Raw genomic sequence first — 21,524 nt, forward strand, 5'->3', positions numbered from 1 at the left:
CAAAAAAATAGTAGACCTCCACAAGTCTGGTTCTTCCTTGGAATCACTTTCCAAACGCCTGAAGGTACCACGTTCATCTGTACAAACAATAGTACGCAAGTATAAACACCATGGGACCACGCAGCCGCTCAGGAAGGAGACGCGTTCTGTCTCCTAGAGATGAACGTACTTTGGTGCGAAAAGTGCAAATCAATCCCAGAACAACAGCAAAGGACCTTGTGGAAATGCTGGAGGAAACAGGTATGAAAGTATTTATTTCCACAGTAAAACGAGTCCTATATCAACATAACCTGAAAGTCCGCTCAGCAAGGAAGAATCCACTGCTCCAAAACCGCGATCAAAAGCCAGACTACGGTTTGCAACTGCACAAAGATCATACTTTTTGGAGAAATGTTCTCTGGTCTGATGAAACAAAAATAAAACTGTTTGACCATAATGACCATCGTCATTATGGTCATGAGGAAAAATGGGGAGGCTTGCAAGCCGAAGAACACCATCCCAACCGTGAAGCATGGGGGTGGCAGCATCATGTTGTGGGGTTGCTTTGCTGCAGGATGGAATGGTGCACTTCACAAAATAGATGGCATCATGAGGAAAGAAAATTATGTGGATATATTGAAGCAACATCTCAAGACATCAGTCAGGAAGTTAAAGCTTGGTCGCAAATGGATCTTCCAAATGGACAATGACCTCAAGCATACTTCCAAAGTTGTGGCAAAATGGCTTAAGGACAACAAAGTCAAGGTATTGGAGTGGCCATTACAAAGCCCTGACCTCAATCCCGTAGAAAATTTGTGGGCAGAACTGAAAAAGCGTGTGTGAGAAAGGAGGCCTACAAACCTGACTCAGTTACACCAGCTCTGTCAGGAGGAATGGGCCAAAATTCACCCAACTTGTTGTGGAAGGGTACCCAAAACGTTTGACCCAAGTTAAACAATTTAAAGGCAATGCTACCAAATACTAATTGAGTGTATGTAAACTTCTGACCCACTGGGAATGTGATGAAAGAAATAAAAGCTGAAATAAATCACTCTCCCCCCTATTATTCTGACATTTCACATTCTTAAAATAAAGTGGCGATCCTAACTGACCTAAGACAGGGAATTTTCACTAGGATTAAATGCCAGGAATTGTGAAAAACTGAGTTTAAATGTATTTGGCTAAGGTGTGTGTAAACTTCCGACTTCAAACGGTATACAGTAATCCCTCGTTTATCGCGGGGGTTACGTTCCGAAAATGACCCGCGATAAGTGAAATCCGCGAAATAGAAAACTTCTTTTTTTTTTACAATTAGCAACTATTACATGTATACAAATACAGTGACTCACGTGTAGGCCGTTTCACTGCTCTTCAGACTGGGCCGCTGCATCCTGACTGCGCTCTGCAGTGTTCTCTTCTTCTGAAGCCCGCGGTGCAGGTGTGTTTGTTCGGGAGAAGAGCATAGTGATAGGCAGCTGTTGTCGCTCTTTTTTCTTCTTTGCAAAAAGATCCTTGTACACCGACATGCCACCATCGATTACGTTGGAGAACTGTAATGAACGGCTCATCAAAGGGTCCCATTCCTCAGCTACTCGCTTAAGTTCAGTGGCCATTCGCACCATGGTTGCTAAGCGACCAAGCGTTAGTCCTTCCTTCCTTCCTGGCCAACTTAATGTAAATTTGCCAAGCTGTTTTATGTACGTACACATAACTGCACGAGACGACAAAATGATAGCACAATTCGTAGCATGTTTTGATACAAGAAGCGGGAGTGAGTTTTTAGCGAATCAGAATGCAGAGCACAATGCACCAAAAAAAATAAAAAATGCATTATGAAAATCCGCGAAATAGCGAATCCGCGATAAGTGAACCGCGAAGTGGCGAGGGATCACTGTATACATATATACTGTACATACACAAACACACACATTTTTGATGCACAAAACAATTTAGGCAACAGGGATCTTGATCCAAGAGGAGATTGAATGTCTCTGCTGTTACCAAGAAGCTTGATCTTGACATCTAGCCTCTTAGCTAGCAAGTTAGCAAACCAAATGCATAGCTTGAGCCCTGAGAAGGATATAATTTATGATACATCTTAGATTTATTATAGTTATACTTAACTGAGCGTGCGTGGTGTTACACACACTCCCGTGAGGCTGGTATTGAAAATCGGAAACGGTAAGGAAAATCATACTGTTGGTATTTTGAAATACCCCGGTATACGGTATATTGCCCAAGCTTAATGTGCACCCCTTTTGGTCCCCAGGACCAGGATTGGGAAACACTGCTCTACTGCAAAAGGACACATGTGTCAATGACAATTAAAGATATTCAGTTAGTAAACTGTGTGAGTGTATGATGTCACTGACCTCTATCTGAGCAGTGTGTTTGGCGTAGAACTCCAGAGCCTCGTCTCCCTCTCCGTTGGTCCCGCCTGGCTTCAGCATCACCTGCAGCTCCTTGTTGTGGCGCGCCAACTACAGGGTTCAAAGGTCAAATAAGGGGTGAAAAATCGCTCGTGAGGAGTATGGCAGGTAAGACAGGAGACTGCATCTGACTCTGCTGAGTGTACTTGTATACCTCAAATGGTTGTATCCAATGGTTGGTTATCCAAAAAACATGTGTATCTAAGTGTGTCATTGGGGTCAACTAGGCCCTGAACACTACCTGGTGGGCCAGGATGTAGATGTTGTGGCCTACGTTCCTGGGGGATGCAGCATCATGCTCCTCTTCCTCCCCACTATCGTCCTCCTCTTCGGGATCCTCAAACTCCACCTCTCCCTGCAGGTAGGCCTTCTTGATCACCTCCACCTGAGGATCCCACCACCCACAGAACCATTAACTGCTTTATACCTGACCAGAAACAATGACTTTCTCAGGAGGATAGAACTACACTGAACAAAAATATCAATGCAATTTGTAAGATTTTACTGAGTTACAGTTCATATAAGGAAATCCGTGAATTTAAATATATTCATTAGGCTCTAATCCATGGATTTCACATGACTGGGAATACAGATATGCATCTGTTGGTCACAGATACTTTTAAAAAAAGGTAGGAGCGTGGATCAAAAAACCAGTCAGTATCTGGTGTGACCTCCATTCACCTCATGCAGCGTGACATCTCCTTTTGCATAGAGTTGATCAGGCTTTTGATTGTGGCCTGTGGAATGTTGTCCCAATCCACTTCATTGGCTGTTCGAAGTTGCTGGATATTGGTGATATTGTCATATAGGTCGATCCAGAGCATCCCAAACATGCTCAATGGGTGACATGTCTGGTGAGTATGCAGGCCATAGAAGAACTGGGACATTTTCAGCTTCCAGGAATTGTGTACAGATCCTTGCAACATGGGGCTGTGCATTATCACGCTGAAACGGATGAATGGCAAAACAATGGGCCCTTGGGATCCAGATACGGTATCTCTGTGCATTGCCATCGATAAAATGCAATTGTGTTCGTTGTCCGTAGCTTTTGCCTGCCAATACCATAACCCCACCGCCCTTATTGGGCACTCTGTACACAACGTTGACATCAGCAAACCGCTTGCCCACACGACACCATACACGCTGTCTACCATCTGCCTGGTACAGTTGAAACTGGGATTCAACCGTGAAGAGCACACATCTCCAACGTCCCAGTGACCATCGAAGGTGAGCAATTGCCTACTGAAGTGGGTTACGACGCCAAACTGTAGTCAGGTCAAAGCCATGGTGAGGACGACGACCACACAGATGAGACGGTTTCTGACAGTTTGTGCAGAACCTCCTCGGTTGTGTAAACCCACAGTTTAATCAGCTGTCCGGGTGGCTGGTCTCAGACGATCCCGGAGGTGAAGAAGCCGGAGGTCCTTGGCTAGCGTGGTTACACGTGGTCTGCGGTTGTGAGGACGGTTGGACGTACCGTCAAAATCTCTAAAATGACAGAGGTGGCTTATGGTAACATTCAATTATCTGGCAACAGCTCTGGTGGGCCTTCCTGCAGTCAGCATTCCATTTGCACGCTCCCTCAAAACTTGAGACATCTGTGACATTGTGTTGTGTGACAAAACTGCACATTGTAAAGTGACCTTGACTTGTCCCCACCACAAAGTGAACCTGTGTAATGGCCATGCTGTTTAATTTTGATATGCCACACATGTCAGGTGGATGGATAATCTTGGCAAAGGAGAAATGCTCACTAAGAGAGATGTAAACAAATTTGTGTGTATGGAAAATGTATGGGATTTTCTATTATTATTTTACCCCCCTTTTCGCTGCAACTCCCCAATGGGCTCAGGAGGTGAAGGTTGAGTTATGCAACCCGCAAAACCACGCTTCTTAACACACGCCCGCACCAATGTGTTGGAGGAAACACAGTTCAACTGACAACCAAATTCAGTTTGCATGCGTCCGGCCCGCCACAAGGAGTCACTAGAGCGTGATGTAGTAAAGTAAAGCCCCCCCGGCCAAAACCCCCTAACCCGGATGACGCTGGGTCAACTGTGCACCAGGGTCTGTAGTGACTCCTCAAGCACTGCGATGCAGTGCCTTAGACCACTGCGCCACTCGGGAGGCCCTATGTATAGGATTTTATATTGCAGCTCATGAAACATGGAACCAACACTTTACATGTTGCGTTTATATTTTTGTTCAGTGGGGGGATGAATGATTACTTTTTCAGGCGAATGGGGACGTCTGGGAATAAAAGGGGATTTGTGGGGACGAATGGGGACTAGTAAGGACACGTAGAGTTTTGTAGAGACACGAGGCTCACCAGCTCCTTCGGCCTCATGTTGTACAGGATTCTCTCAGCGTTCTCACTGTCATGGCGACTCTCCATGATAGCCAGCAACAGCTTGGAGGCATTGTTCTGAGAGAGATGGAGAAATAAGTTTCCATGATATTAAACCATTATGCCCTTGTAATGAGATATGTCTAAAGTTAAAGATCAAATCCTTTCTGAGATGTTTCTGTTCCTCCTTCCAAATAAAACAGACAGAATCCACAGGGCTTAGGGGGGAAATGCACTCTGCAGATATTTGCTTTGGCACCTAAGGTGCTAGCTTAGGAGAGATTAATGAGTTGTCCAGGTTTCAAAAGCAGCAGCACACTGTTTTTGAAGTTCCACTCAGGGTTTAGTAGTTATTAGAGTACGGGGTAAAGCTGCTTTACTACTAGTACAGTAGGCCTAGTGTGGAGACCCAGGCTGCTTCCAAAATGGCACCCTATTCCCTATATTGTACACTAATCTGGTCAAAAGTACAGCTCAACATAGAGAATAAGATGCCATTTCAGACGCAGACCCAATGAGGAGGCCTCACCTTGAGTTCCAGCACCAGGTCCATCCTCTTCTTCCCCAGTGGGTTGATGTCATTCAGGATCAGGGCAATGATGATGTCAATGCCGTTGGACTCATGGGTGGCTATGCAGTTCTGCAAGGAAACAAGAACTTGGGTCAATTTTATAAAAGGCACTGAGGAGGACAACACTAGATCAAGAACTACACATGTCAGGACCCTCTCAATCCACCCATTGACAGTAGAAGTAGTATGGATGGAAATGGACCCAGGACAGGAGTCCATAACTGGTTCCTATGGTATGCACATGTGCTTGTAGCTAGTTCTTATGGCAGGGTTCTCCATCTGGCGGCCCAGTTATTGTTGGACATAAAAAAACTGTACAAATACCAGGAAATCAGCTCCAAGTGATTTTAATTTGGGAAATCTGTTCAAGTATTTCCAAGCATAATAGACAAGTGATCATATACAAATGTAAGCAACGTTTGAAATTATGATGTTTAGTTAAATATTATATATTTTTGGGCTTCTTGCGGTCAATTTGCAGTCTACAAATGATTTGTAATTAAGTTCCGGCCCCCGAACCATCCGCTCAAGAAAAAGATGGGCCCGCGGCTGAATCTAGTTGATGATCCCAGTCTTATGGGATGGACCCACACTATCTGCTAGTTCTAATGAGAACATGACAAAGGCCCATAGCTAATTAGTTCAAATGACAAGGGCAGTTAGCTAGTAGTAGTTCTAAAGGCAAAGACACATCCTAGTACCTGGTTCTCGTGGCAGGGTCCCTGGCAGTACTCTGTCAGGCTCTCTACTGCCTGGTTGATGAGAGCCACGTTCTTCTCATTGATGTAGAGTCCTAGTAGCCCCAGGCCTCCCGTGGTGCTGCCACAGATACAGTCCAGGAACTGCAGCGTCTCACACACCAGGTTATAGTTGTTCTTGTTGTTCTGACACCGAAGGAAGTTCTGGAGAGGAACGAGGCAAATGTGAGGGAATGGAAAGGGCAGGAAACAACAGAATGCAAAGTCAATGTATTTTATACACACTATGTTTTACTTCACAGGAAAACAATCCCACTTGACATTGTGTATTGAATTTTTTATTTTTATATATTTTATTTATTTAACCTTTATATAACTAGGCAAGTCAGTTAAGAACAAATTCTCATTTACAATGACGGCCTACCCCGGCCAAACACGGGTCAATTGTACGCCGCCCTATGGGACTCCAAATCACGGCCGAATCCGAATGTGATGCAGCCTGGATTTGAACCAGGGACTGCAGTGATGCCTCTTGCACTGAGATGCAGTGTCTTAGACCGCCACTCAGGAGCCGAAAGGGAAAGGGAAATATTGAAAGGGAAATATGCATTGAAAGTGTGTCTGACTCTGAACTGAAAATGAGGACAGGGTGACCCTGACTCCTTAGAGTCCACAGAGAACATCTGTGCATGAGTCACTGGGTAATCAGGACCATTGTGTTGAGTTAACTGTTAGATCAGAGACGTGACAGCCAGGCCTTCACTGAATATAACCATCTCTCTCATTACTCTCGATGATCCTCCCACCATCTTTGGCCCATGGGAGACGACGCATATCAGTTCAGACGGTGAATACACAGCAGCAGCCCACACAGACTTAGAGGTCGACCGATTATGATTTTTCAACGCTGATACCGATACTGATTATTGGAGGACCAAAAAAAGCCGATACCGATTAATCGGCCGAATTGTATATATATATTTGTAATAATGACAATTACAACAATACTGAATGAACACTTTTATTTTAACTTAATATAATACATAAATAAAATCAATTTAGTCTCAAATAAATACTGAAACGTTCAATTCAGTTTAAATAATGCAAAAACACAGTGTTGGAGAAGAAAGTAAAAGTGCAAAATGTGCCATGTAAAAAAGCTAACGTTTAAGTTCCTTGCTCAGAAAATGAGAACATATGAAAGCTGGTGGTTCCTTTTAACATGAGTCTTCAATATTCTCAGGTAAGAAGTTTTACGTTGTAGTTATTATAGGACTATTTCTCTCTATACCATTTGTATTTCATTTACCTTTGACTATTGGATGTTCTTACAGGCACTATAGTATTGCCAGCCTAATCTCGGGAGTTGATAGGCTTGAAGTCATAAACAGCGCTGTGCTTCAAGCATTGCGAAGGAGCTTTTGGCAAACGCAGGAAAGTGCTGTTTGAATGAATGCTTACGAGCCTGCTGCTGCCTACCACCGCTCAGTCAGACTGCTCTATCAAATATCAAATCATAGACTTAATTATAATAAACATACAGAAATACGAGCCTTAGGTCATTAATATGGTCAAATCCGGAAACTATCATTTCGAAAACAAAACGTTTATTCTTTCAGTGAAATACGGAACCGTTCTGTATTTTATCGACGGGTGGCATCCCTAAGTCTAAATATTGCTGTTACATTGTACAACCTTCAATGTTATGTCATAATTATGTCATAATTATGTAAAATTAATTACGGTCTTTGTTAGGAAGAAATGGTCTTCACACAGTTCGTAATGAGCCAGGCGGCCCAAACTGCTGCATATCCCCTGACTCTGCTTGCACAGAACGCAAGAGCAGTGACACAATTTCCCTAGTTAATATTGCCTGCTAACATTAATTTATTTTAACTAAATATGCAGGTTTAAAAAAGATATACTTGTGTATTGATTTTAAGAAAGGCATTGATGTTTATGGTTAGGTACATTGGTGCAACGACAGTGCCTTTTTTGCAAATGCGCTTGTTAAATAATCACCTGTTTGGGGAAGAAGGCTGCGATTCGATGATAAATTAAAAGGCACCGCATTGATTATATGCAACGCAGGACAAGCTAGTTAAACTAGTAATATCATCAACCATGTGTAGTTAACTAGTGATTATGTTAAGATTCATTGTTTTTTATAAGTTTAATTCTAGCTAGCAACTTACTTTGGCTCCTTGCTGCACTCGCGTAATAGGTGGTCAGCCTGCCACGCAGTCTCCTCGTGGAGTGCAATGTAATCAGCCATAATCAGCGTCTAAAAATGCCGATTACCGATTTTTATGAAAACTTGAAATTGGCCCTAATTAATCGGCCATGCCAGCTTTTGACTAACCAGCCTACGTAGTAGGAAATTCTGAGCAAACAAAGTAATGATGAACGCAAAACTATCCATAAAAAAAGCTAAGTAAAGCAAGATGCATGCCCTCCTCAGCACCTCCATCTTACCTCACGTAAGGTATAAATAAGACTAAAGAGGCCGTGTCTGAGGGCTGGCTTCCCCTGGTGTTGGGCTGGCTGACTGACCTGCAGGTCTCGGTTGTGGTTCTCACAGAGCAGCTGGAGGAAGCGCAGGATAGGCTGCATGATGACGATGATAAAGCTCATCTCTCCATCGTCCTGGCCCTTGTCCCCGGTGCTGGGTGTGCCATCAGCCGTAGAGAAGTGGTCATCGGGGTCGGCCTCACGGCGGTATGAGTTGAAGGCTTTCTTAGTGGCCGACGAGGCCTCCAGCAGCTGCTCTCTTGCCTCATCTGTCACCAGTACCGCTGAGTCTTTGGCTGCAGAGACACAGGGAGGGGAGGGGAGGTCAACAGAACCAGCCCACAAAGTCTATAAATCATTACAAAACTAGGTACTGGGGTAAAAATAAATACTTCTTCATGGCAGTTATTTTTATATCGCTAACGTGTTCAGAGAGAAATTGACCTTAGATAAGTGTCTATGTGTAACTTCATCCTACTCCAATACAAAACCCATTAACAGCTGATATGAGATGGCCATTTAGATTTTGGTTGACCTCTGACCTTTCTTGCGGACGGGCACATCCTTGTCAGGGGCGTCGTCGTCTCTCTTCCTGTTGCCGAGGTCGCTGGTGTTGACCGTCACCGTGGCTTTAATCTCCAGCTGGGCAAGCTTCATCCGGTCATAGAACACACGGAAAAACTTCTCTGACTTCTTGTCCTCCGTCAGACGGCAGATGAAGGAACGCTAGCACAAAAGGAAAACAAAAAGGTATAGGGAAGTAACGTTATTTACAATTAAAGATTAGGAACGTTATTTCACGCCACATGCTTGTGTATTGTTGTGTGTAGCCTACTTTACCAAATGAATTACAACAGACATTGTTGAAGGCTCAGTTGGTTACGTGGAGCAAAGTGTTCACAACACCACAGTTGTGGGTTTGATTCCCGAATAGTAGAAATAGATGTGATAACTGTAAGACAGCTTTGGATAAAAGCATCTGCTAAACGACCATTGGTCAAAACACAGAGGTTCAGGTAATTGATCTAATTGATCAAAATAAGACAGTGCTACTGTAAACACAGCAGAGCAGGCCTAAGTACATATCATTAACATATACACTCGCTGCAGCACATACTTCAGACAAGGGAAGTTTAAGTCATGTGCATAGGTACTTTAACACTGAATACTACCATTGAGATGGTAATGGACCTAAAGCCACCTACGTAGTCACCTGGTTTGTTTCTCCACACGCCATTTAAAGTCATGAGAAGACTGGTCGAAAATGCATTGTTTTTTACCCTATTCTACTGTGCAAACAGTCTATGACAACACACAGGATTCAAGACCGGAATTCTTTATTTCTCTCTTTCTTTATTGCTGTGTGCCCCATGCATGCAGAAAATCATTAGACCACGACCATAGCCTCAGCCTGTTATCTGGTCAGTCTACTGGGAGGGAGAGACTCCAAACCAATGGCAGAACAGGCCAGGTCACACTGCTTAGGATGAAAAATGACACGAGTGGATGAAGCCTGCCCTACTTACACAGATAGAGGGGGGAGGGAGAGATGAAGGGAAGGAGGGAGGGAGACAGAAACACAGGGAGAGAGAGGGGGAAGGGAAGGAGGAGAGGGAGGGAGACAGAAACACAGGGAGAGAGAGGGGGGGAGAGGGTGGAGGGAGAGAGGAAGGGAAGGAGGGAGGGAGACAGAAACACAGGGAGAGGAAAAAGGGTGCAAGGAAGAAAATAAGAAAAAAGGTGACGCTTTACTTGACACCCAGCGTCATAACATGTTATGACAGTCATACATGTCATAATAAGTCATAACAGCTGACATAACCCATTATAATATGGTCCTAACACTGTCATGACATATTTAGACCTGTTGTGACAAATATTGCGTTACATTATTGCTGGTTATGACACCTACATAAGAGTGTCAAACCCAAAAAACCTACCACATTCCATGACACAATAGCCTACATGTCAAGTGTGTTTATGATTAAAAAACAACAACTATTGGACCATGTTCAATTACCATTGTAATTGCACACACATTGATGTCAGACATGCACCTACCCCAATGCTCTGTTGCTGATGACTGGGATGAATGCAGGAGCAGATTTCAGGAGCAGGACAAGACACCCTCTTTTTGACAGATGACTGATCTGAGGGCATGTATGTGATAGGCCTATCTAGCTTATATAATTACGATGGTCATAATGCTTCTTGACAGTGTCATAAAGTGTTATTTCAAATGATGAAAAAAAACAAAGGATTTAAGAAACAAACTTTGAAACGAAAGGAAACTTCTAGGCAGGGAATAAAATAGTTTGAATAGATGTGGGTTTTGACACTTATGTAGGTGTCACAACGGGTGTAAATATATGGGTCATGACAGTGTTATAACCATATTATGACAGGTTATGTCAGCTGTTATGACATTGTCATAACGTGTTATGACAGTGTTAAAAGTAAAGTGTTACTAGAAAAAATATGAGAGAGATGGAGGGAGAGAGTGAGGGGGAGAAAATGTTATCAGCTGGTATCTAGGCCAGTTCTGAAAGCTTGTTGCATAACTAGACTTAATTCCAGGTTAGGTGTAAACTTTGTTAAACTGGGATAGTGTGTGTGTGCTTAAGGGCTAGTTTAAACCTCTTTAGGATCTCAACAGATCATTGTCCCACCCTCGGGACGGTTGAGCTAATGTGCGCTAATGCGATTAGCATGAGGTTGTAAGTAACAAGAACATTTCCCAGAACATAGACATATCTGATATTGGCAGAAAGCTTAAATTCTTGTAAATCGAACTGCACTGTCCAATTTACAGTAGCTATTACAGTGAAAGAATACCATGCTATTGTTTGAGGAGAGTGCACAGTTATGAACTTGAAAAGTTATTAATAAACTAATTAGGCGCATTTGGGCAGTCTTGAGACAACATTTTAACAGAAATGCAATGGTTCATTGGATCAGTCTAAAATTGTGCACATACACTGCTGCCATCTAGTGGCCAGAATCTAAATTGCGCCTGGGCTGGAATAATACATTATGGACTTTCTCTTGCATTTAAAAAACAAAACAAAAAAACATTTGTTTTTTTCTTTGTATTATCTTTTACCAGATCTAATGTGTTATATTCTCATACATTAATTTCAGATTTCCACAAACTTCAAAGTGTTTCTTTTCAAATGGTATAAAGAATATGCATATCATTGCTTCAGGTCCTGAGCTACAGGCAGTTAGATTTGGGTATGTCATTTTAGGCAAAAAAATTAAAAAAGGGGCGGATCCTTACAGTGTGTGTGTGTGTGTGTGCGTGTGCATGGAGAAGCAGGATTGAAAAACAAATAGTTTTAATCAGTTTGAATAAAGTATAAACAAAATGGACAAACTCCATTTTACGATGTTATTTGAAAAAAGAGATGTGGTATAGAAGGCTTGTTGGCAGGAAGACATTCACTACTTTACCAGTACAATGTTAGAAATGTGAAATTAATTAAACATGCCAATCCTCCTCGGTAAACAGCCCTGGGTCTGCTAACAACACAATTGTGGAGTACTATGTAGTCTGCAGTAATCATTTTCAAATATGTGCCAAAATATGTTAGTCAAATACATTGTCATAATGTAGACGATAATGAAGATGCAATAGAAATATCACGTTGGCAGTGTTTTCACATATTATTTGTAGCTCACAATGAATCAATGTGGTTGAAAAGATAGCATTTTCAGAGTTTCCAAGCCAACATTAAATAGTACATTGCTGACTTGCTAGCAAAACATGGTATATCTATAGCACTTTCAGAAAGTATTCACACCCTTTGACTTTTTCCACATTTTGTTGTGCTACAGGCTGAATTTAAAACAGATTAAATTGAGACTGTGTGCCACACAATACCCAAACATGTCAAAGTGGAATTTAAGGCTGAAATGTCTTAAGTATTCAAAAAGTATTCAACCCCTTTTATGGCAAGCCTAAATACGTTCAGGAGTAAAAATGTGCTTAACAAGTCGCATAATAATTTTAATGGACTCACTTTGTGTGCAATAATAGTGGGTAACATGATTTTTTACTCTGTACCCCACACATACAGATAATTGTAAGGTCCCTCAGTCGATTAGTGAATTTCAAGCACAGATTCAACCACAGACCAGGGAGTTTTTCCAATGCCTCGCAAAGGGTAAAACATTTAAAAAATAAAATAGACACTGAATATCACTTTGTGCATGGTGAAGTAAGTTATTAATTACGCTTTGAATGGTGTATCAATACGCCCAGTCACTACAAAGATACAGGCGTCTTTCCTAACTCAGTTGCTGGAGTGGAAGGAAACCGCTCAGGGATTTCACCATGAAGCAAATGGTGACTTTAAAACAGTTAGAGTTGAATGGCTGTGATTGGAGAAAACTGAGGACGAATCAACAACATTGTAGTTACTCCACAATACTAACCTAAATGACAGTGAAAAGAAGGAAGACTGTATAGAATAAAAATATTGAGTGGCCTAGTTACAGTTTTGACTTAATCGGCTTAAAATCTAATGTCAAGACTTGAAAATGGCTGTCTAGCAATGATCAACAACCAACTTGACAGAGCTTGAAGAGTTTAAAAAGAATAATGGAAAAAATATTGTACTAAAATCGTACCCAAAAAGACTGTATCTAATCTGTATTTAATCGCTGCCAAAGGTGATTCTAACATGTATTGATTCAGGGGGTTGAATACTTATCTAATCAAGATTCGTGTTACATTTGAAATTCATCTTTAAAAAAGTATTATTTTTCTTCCACTTTGAGATTAGAGTATTTTGTGTAGACCCCCCCATTTAAAAAAATAAATATATATAATCCATTTTAATCCTAATTTGTAACAAAATGTGGAAAAAGTCAAGGGATGCAAATACTTTCTGAAGGCCCTGTATAGCTTCACTTATTGTGAAAGTGATAACTCACCAGCATCTTTCCTTAGTATCAAAATATTACGCAGTTTGAACAAAGCAGTATTATGTTGTGTCATGTTTTGAGACCTGCCCATCTTGTGATGAGTGACTTCTCCTTCACACCGTTAAGCCTTTTGGACCTAGACTTGGCGCTCTGGTACCCCCGCAAACTGGAAACCACATATCCAGAGGAAACATTTATTGTAGCTTGGGATTTTAAAGTAAATTTGAGGAAAACGCTCAACACATTGACAGTAATCCTCGCGCTGATAAAATATTGCTTAACAACTTTTCGAAATGCCTACAAATGCCTCTCAAACTACATTGCTCTTATGTAACAACCAAATTCATTCTCTACTCCCTCCCCACCTTTGTGTTGACATGCTTCCTCTCACTACTAGGGCACATTACTCTCCACTCTGAGCTGGTGGCTGAATATCTATGTGCAAATGGGACTCAGTTGGCAGTGTTGCCAGAGATGACAGAGTTGGTGGAGTCTGGGTTCTGGGTTGGGTCAGGGTTACTATGTTGTGAGTATGTTGGGTTTGGTGGAGTTTTGTGAGGTAATGTTGAGGCTTCAGTTTGGTTGTGATGGATTTATTACACTGATGATGTATGACAGTGGTGAGGATGAGAAGTATCATGTCTACTGTAATTGAATGAGCGTTAGGTTATGGCATCAGACACCTGGCACAGTCTACGGCCGACAGCATCTCTGTTATTCATACTCACCCTCTATCTATCCCTGTCTCGCTCGGTCTCTCTCTCTTCCCTGTCCCATCTCTCTCCATCCGTCTCTTTCCCCCTCTTTGTCTGTCTGAAAGAGGCTTAGACCCTTTCTAAGAACTGTGCTGATATCGTCTAAATCCTAGAGGACAGGGGTCTTCCTCACAAACAGGAGGATGCATGGCATGCATCACAGTGTACACACTGCCTTGTCATGGACGTTGCAACAACACACTGGTACAAGTAATATGTTCTTTCTTCTGCATTTCAGCATGATCAAAAACGTCCCCCTTTTATGAGAAGACTTCAGTAGAATAATAGAGATATAGTCACTTTATTAGCCACAGAAATGTGTCAAAAGCCCCTCCAAGTAAATGGCGTTGCCAGAGGTATTAACCCTTTCCACTCACAGCCCCCGTCATCCCGTATACAGGTTCTCTGCTTCACAGCGCTGTATGGGTTTTGACTTGAGCACCGCGCATGACAAGATGCCCCCATCCCTCCCACTAATTGGGGTGCTTTCACATTTGTTGTTGTCAGAGTGAGGGAAATGCTGTAAATTGAGAGGAGTCGATGTGTTTGGAAATATTAGACATTGAGGATTATAATAAATACCACTTTGATGTCATACAAGCAAACCAGACACCCATGAGTCCAAATGTGCACTTCACATTTTCATATTTGAAAACTCATGTAATTTACAGTATCATCATTTATGATCTCTATGTTTGATCCAGTTATAAGGAGGACATGCGTTATACCCTGGGTTGTCCTGAACACAATGAGAATATATGAATCGTATTGTGAAGAAAATTAGCATTGGAACACGCACTTGAAAGCACTCATGACTCCATTCTATGCAAATCAAAAAAAGTGCCTTTTGAAAGCCTAACACTAAGAAAGTATTTCATAACTTGTAAGTCGCTCTGGATAAGAGCGTCTGCTAAATGACTTAAATGTAAATGTAAATAACTTAGCGAGCCATGTTGGCAATAGAATAAGAGTTCAAATGATGCCCATCTGACCCAGATTGTGATTTATAATGGAACGTTTTTGGATTGCATAAACAACAATAATTGTGTGATGGTGGATTGCATAAACAACAATAATTGTGTGATGGTGGATTGCATAAACAACAATAATTGTGTGATTTTGGATTGCATAAACAACAAAAATTGGGTGATGGTGGGGACGCAGGGCTGTGTTCTAAACAAAGAAAAATTGTGCTTGCCTCAGTTCCTCAATGGCAGAGCTAGGAGAGCTAAAAAAAACACCTTATAGTTGAAGGCTCTTTACTTGAGTCATAAATTACTTAGGAACTGTGCACATTTTGGAGAGGTGGAGAAACCAGTTTGACCTCTCACTCAAACCCTTGAAATAGTTTTTTCTTAACCTTTCACGAGTCACAAACCCGGATCCGGGAGCCCCCCATCAAAAAAGCTGACTAGCATAGCCTAGCCTAAAGCCACAGGGATATCATATAATAAAATGTTCATGAAATCACAAGTCCAAGACACCAGATGAAAGATACAGATCTTGTGAATCCAGCCATCATTTCTGATTTTTAAAATGTTTTACAGGGAAGACACAATATGTAAATCTATTAGCTAACCACGTTAGCAAAAGACACCACTTTTTTTTACTCCACCAGTTTTTTACTCCATCAGTAGCTATCACTAATTCGACTAAATAAAGATATATATAGCCACTAACCAAGAAACAACTTCATAAGATGACAGTCTGATAACATATTTATGGTATAGCATATGTTTTTTTAGAACAATTTGCATTTTTCAGGTATAAATCAGTTTACCATTGCAGCCAGTATCACAAAACTCACCCAAAGCGACTAGAATAACTACAGAGACCGACGTCAATTACCAAAATACTCATCCTAAAACATTTCTGAAAAATACACAGCCTACAGCAATCGAAAGACACAGATCTTGTGAATCCAGACAATATTTCAGATTTTCTAAGTGTTTTACAGCGAAAACACAATATATCGTTATATTAGCATACCACATGAGCTAACATCACACCAGCATTGAATCAAGCCAAAAGGGTCGATAACGTTATCGCCACCAAAATATATAAATTTTTTCACTAACCTTCTCAGAATTCTTCAGATGACAGTCCTGTAACATCATATTACACAATGCATATAGAGTTTGTTCAAAAATGTGCATATTTAGCCACAAATCGTGGTTATACAATGAGAAAAGTAGCTAAACTGGGCAGAAAATGTCGGGCGCCATCTTGGAGAGTGACTTAGTCTAATCATTAAATAATCATAAACTTGACTAAAAAATACAGCGTGGACAGCATTTGAAAGACAAATTAGTTCTTAATGCAATCGCTGAATTACATTTTTAAAATTAACCTTACTGCGCAATACAAGTTGCGCCAAAGCGAAGCTACCCCCCAAAAAATGGCAGCTTATGCGTTTAACATTTTTCAACAGAACAACGATTTATCAGCATAAATAGTTCTTACTATTAGCTGAGCTTCCATCAGAATCTTGGGCAATGTGTCCTTTCTCCGGTCTAATCGTCTTTTGGTTGAAAGATGTCCTCTTGTCCTGTCGAAATGGCCACTAACGTTCGGCATGTACAGGAAAAATGTCCAACTCTTGAAAGTGCGTCACAAAGAAATGCCAGAAAATCGCAATAAACTGATATAAACTGAAATAATTCGGTTCAAAATAACAAGATTATGATGTCTTTAAAGCTTATATCGAATAAAAACATGACCGGAATTATCTAAGGAGCTAAAACCAGAGCTTCCACAACGATATGCAAAGCTCCTCTTCGCGCCCGAGCGCAGATCCAAAAGAATGGCCACCGTGATTCCAATCAATTTATAACCTTTGGGAACAACTCAGAGACTCCATTTCAAGTCTCCCTATTCGCTGACACCCAGGGGAAGGCGTATGCAGTGCATCTCAACCAATAGAGGACAGGCAAATTAATACACAGGTCTCAGAACAGCCAGTACAACTCTGAATTCTGACATACACATAGGAAAATTGCTCTAAGTCGAGTTCTGTTTCACCCACAGACATAATTCAAACGGTTTTAGAAACTAGAGAGTGTTTTCTATCCAATAGTAATAATAATATGCATATTGTACGAGCAAGAATTGAGTACGAGGCAGTTTAATTTGGAGACGAATTTGGACTATGTCGAAATGGCACCCCCCTAGTGGCAAGAAGTTTTAACTTGCACCTACTCCAAAATGTCAATTAATATTGTTATTATGTTACTGAATGTATGCAGAGTATTTTCAGCAGGGGTTGGAACCAGTTCAAAGAACATAAAACCGGAAAAGAACGTCATTTTTATAGGAACAGAATCAGAAAAGGGAACGAAAGAGATATACTGTTCCGGAACAGAACTGTTATTTTCAAAGCATGGGAACCAGTTAATAACGTTATTTTATGTTCTGGCCAAAGCCCTCACTCTGTCACTCAAACTTATTCCAGTGCCTGCCTGCCAGTTGAATATCTTTGCCAGTGTGTGTGTATGTGCCCCTCCCCCTCCGAAGCTTAGGCTACTGTAGCCTACTGACGTTACAAGCCTGATTCAGAAATTAGGGAGAGATTATTCGAGAAAAATTGATAAACTTCTTCAATGCTAGTTAGGGATACTATAATTATCACGTTTCACATTGGATAATTTACTACAAAAAGGTGAGATGTGTTTTCAATTCTGGTGCCACTCTGCACACACAAGCTTGTTAGCTAGCTATCTCTGGTCCATCTATCGGGAGTTGAAATTTCCTCCATAGAAGCCGCTCCTCCGTAGGTATAATTCTCCGGGCCTAAGTCAGATCATGCACGTCATAACAAGATGCCCAGCGTTCCTCCACCCTCTCTCACTTTCTCCCCACCTGCCAAATTTCAGTCGCCTCTCGTGCCATCGCACAAGTGAACAACTATAGCTTTGGCAGCCGATAGCGCCCATAAACTATTGGCTGCCTAGGCTGAAACAACTATAGCTTGCCCGCTCCATAGAAAGCTGTTCTATCAGAAAATAACGATATAAGGCGTTACTTTTTCCCCCAAACTTGTTCAGAACTTTATTTTGCAGGACGGAACAGTGGAACGGAACAAAAAAAAATTATGGCACTGTTCAGAACTAAAAAAATTACTAAATAATTTAGGTTCCAACCCCTGATTTTCAGATTTTGTTATTGATAAATGCTGTGAAAGAACAGAAAATATAAAATGCAAATAAAATCAAAAGTGTAATGTTTGGATTCAGTCTTCCTCACCTTTGGTCTGATAATTTCCTCATAATCTCCAAAGTGTTCTCTTTCAATTGCTACCATGGTCATACATATTCTTTTTATATTTCTTCTGTTAGAAACACTTCGATTGGGCCCTATCCATATAGGCTAATTTCCACAAGTGTAAGGGGTTAAAAAAGCCATCTGTGTTTAGACAGGATTTAGAAAACGAGTGCTGGAACAGAGACACTCGACAGATTGATGTTGAGTATGTTAAGTAAGACATGGTGGTGGAGGAGTAGAGAATAGAGATAAGCAAGGGATGGGGAGTTTCAGGAGTCCCCTGGAGTGTTGGGTAAACAGAGAGCCTGTCTGTAACCATGGAGATGAACCTTGAGCAGAATAAGAGTTGGGAGCGAGGCAGGGCGAGGAGAGGCGGGGGAGGGTGGCTCTGAAAAACAAGGTCACAGCGCTTTCCCTTCACTCCTTCCGTTCCGCCACTTGGCATCAACAAAGGGATGTTATATAACAGCTATTTATATCCACACTCCCTCTCTTTCTCTCCCTCTCTCTCTCCCTCACACACATCAGGCAGCACCACACACATCAGGCAGCACCACACACATCAGGCAGCACCACACACATCAGGCAGCACCACACACATCAGGCAGCACCACACACATCAGGCAGCACCACACACATCAGGCAGCACCACACACATCAGGCAGCACCACACACATCAGGCAGCACCACACACATCAGGCAGCACCACACACATCAGGCAGCACCACACACATCAGGCAGCACCACACACATCAGGCAGCACCACACACATCAGGCAGCACCACACACATCAGGCAGCACCACACACATCAGGCAGCACCACACACAGACTAACTGGAAATGCAGCTCTCCTCTTCCCACTGACACCCCTTTGTCCTCTCTTACCGTGAACTAGCCTCTTGTTTCAATCTTCCTCCTGTCAGAACTCTTGTCTCTTCCTCTTCCCTGTTCCTTCATCTCCTACTCTTCTTCCTATCCTCTCTGCCCTGACACGGGAAGGCATAACTTGTGGTTTTACGGCAGGTGCCCGAGCACTGCTGAAATGTTACAAGTCACCACTTGTGTGTGTGCCACAACCCAATTACCACTCACACAACCATTATCTCCCTCTCTTCTAGCAGTAGCTGTCATAGGAAGAAGTGTGGCATGCAGGAACAATCTAACGTTTCCTGCAACAAAGTGACTGACGTTGATTGTTAAAAGAAAATAAATTAAGTTCGCCGGAGTGAAGATTGAGATTATGACATACGTCACATGATCTATAGTCTTGCTTGATTATGTATGTCCAGATATTGATTAAAACCCATTGATTATGAGAAGCACATTTATTGACCGTGATTGATGTGTGGATATTTATCATGTGAATATATAACCTGAATGTGTTTGTATGCCATTTGTCATACCTTCATTGCATTTGATTGTCAATTAGGTAATTGGTAGGGTTTGTGATGCATCCTGGGTAATGGGTGTTGCGACAGGAAGCATTTCATTGCTTTGTTTGCGAGACCGAGAGGTAACAGGTCGGCATGATGCCGGGTTCACAGGCATGATTGAAGCCTGGGTTTTCTTTTGTTAGAGCTCTGTTATTCACGTCAGTTTACCTTTCTGTTCATCGTCCTGTTTATTTGATTGTGAAAATAATTGTACAGTTCACCGGCTCTTTATCCTCACATTGGCAAGAAAATCACATCTTCCTTGTATGCCTCTTCACTGTTAAAATCCTACCGCACAGTCAACCTCACAGCCGGGACCAAAGTTTCTCAGTCATTAATGGCCTGCCCAGTGGCTGACAGAATGAGTGAGAAAGGTGTAAGTGAGGGAGTGATTGAGCGGGTGAGTGAGTACATGGTCAGGTTTATTTCTGTGTGATATGTAGGTCAGGAGGTAATGGTTAACCGTGTTATGTGAGTGAGTACTATCCCAGGCGTCTACCCTGAACAGGTGTCTGGGCTAGAGACGCATCAACACAGATTAAAGAACTCAGAGTAGATCTCTTGTTCAAAAGGGACAGAATAGACTGATCACTATCTATCCATCCTCTGTTTCTCATCTGTGAAAAAGGCAGAGGCTAGAAAAGTGGTCTGAATCTGAGTGAATAGTACACAAAAACATTATGCTAGTGTGTGTCATTTAGACAAATAACTCAATGTCAATACTCCAGAAAATTAATGTTAAGAGTCAAAAAGGTTCTTGAGTTGAAATGTCAGAAATCAATCGTGCTGAAATCATTAGTAATGCTAACCCTATTTCTTCAAAAGTTGAAACTGATGTCCAGCTAATCAGTCTAAAAAAGGTCAACCTGGAGGTTTCTAAGAAACACGTTTTCTAGTGTGACCTCAGGTTTCTTACTCTACAGGGAGACAGGACAGTCCAGACACCACTGATGACAACCGCATAGAGACATCAAATGGTTATTTGTGGAGGTTACAGCGAGTGAGCATATGCAGAAGTATCTGGGTCAGAAAGCAAATATCTAGCCTACCAAACTGGTTTGCATTCATGAACTGCTACAATATGTTATGTCAAAGTACTTTAGAGAACATGTATACCCTCATTAGCATTAATACTTCAGTATTTACCCCTCTAAATTTCCACTCCATGTTTCAGTACAAAACAACTGTTAGAAGAGAAGCTCCAGTTTCTTTCCAGTCCCCCCCTCTCTCCCTCCCTACTGCCCTACTTCAGAGACCCAAAATGACCCAGTTTGGGCTGAGCGCGAGCTAGAAAGAGGGCCGGAATGTTTTGAAGCCTGAGACATTCCTCATTGTTCATTCACACAGGCCTTATGTAACGCTGGTCACCTGATTATCTCTGCAACAGCCAGGCTGCAGCCGTGGGAAGCCAGGACATTATCTCTGCTAGAGTGGCTTCCTCACCCCTAATCTGATTACGCAAGCTGCCCTCGTTTACGCAAGCAATCAGACTGACAAAGGAGCAGGCAGGCAGAGGAGCAGGCAGGCAGAGGAGCAGGCAGACAGAGACTAGAGAGATAAATGCAGCGGGCTTGTTCACACATGCATACACACGCACACCACTTACACACAC

General features: G+C 41.9%; 1 protein-coding gene across 6 annotated transcripts in view; it reads right to left on the reverse strand.

Annotated features, from left to right (window-relative positions):
• The window catches only part of LOC139535868 (inositol 1,4,5-trisphosphate-gated calcium channel ITPR1-like), a 132,309-nt gene that overhangs the window by 38,833 nt on the left and 71,952 nt on the right, over positions 1 to 21,524 (reverse strand). For all 6 annotated transcript variants that reach the window (XR_011667215.1, XM_071335737.1, XM_071335736.1 and 3 more), the window contains 7 exons: positions 9,078 to 9,261; positions 8,578 to 8,831; positions 6,028 to 6,228; positions 5,285 to 5,395; positions 4,738 to 4,833; positions 2,650 to 2,793; positions 2,352 to 2,459 (listed from right to left, as the gene is read on the reverse strand). Coding sequence is in view for 5 of the 6 variants with exons in the window: in XM_071335737.1 (XP_071191838.1) it covers positions 2,352 to 2,459; positions 2,650 to 2,793; positions 4,738 to 4,833; positions 5,285 to 5,395; positions 6,028 to 6,228; positions 8,578 to 8,831; positions 9,078 to 9,261 (1,098 nt within the window). In the remaining variant the exon portion in view is untranslated. The remainder of the gene's footprint in view (positions 1 to 2,351; positions 2,460 to 2,649; positions 2,794 to 4,737; positions 4,834 to 5,284; positions 5,396 to 6,027; positions 6,229 to 8,577; positions 8,832 to 9,077; positions 9,262 to 21,524) is intronic.

The sequence above is a fragment of the Salvelinus alpinus genome, chromosome 12 (assembly GCF_045679555.1).
Source record: "Salvelinus alpinus chromosome 12, SLU_Salpinus.1, whole genome shotgun sequence".
In the NCBI taxonomy this organism is placed as follows: Eukaryota; Metazoa; Chordata; class Actinopteri; order Salmoniformes; family Salmonidae; genus Salvelinus; species Salvelinus alpinus.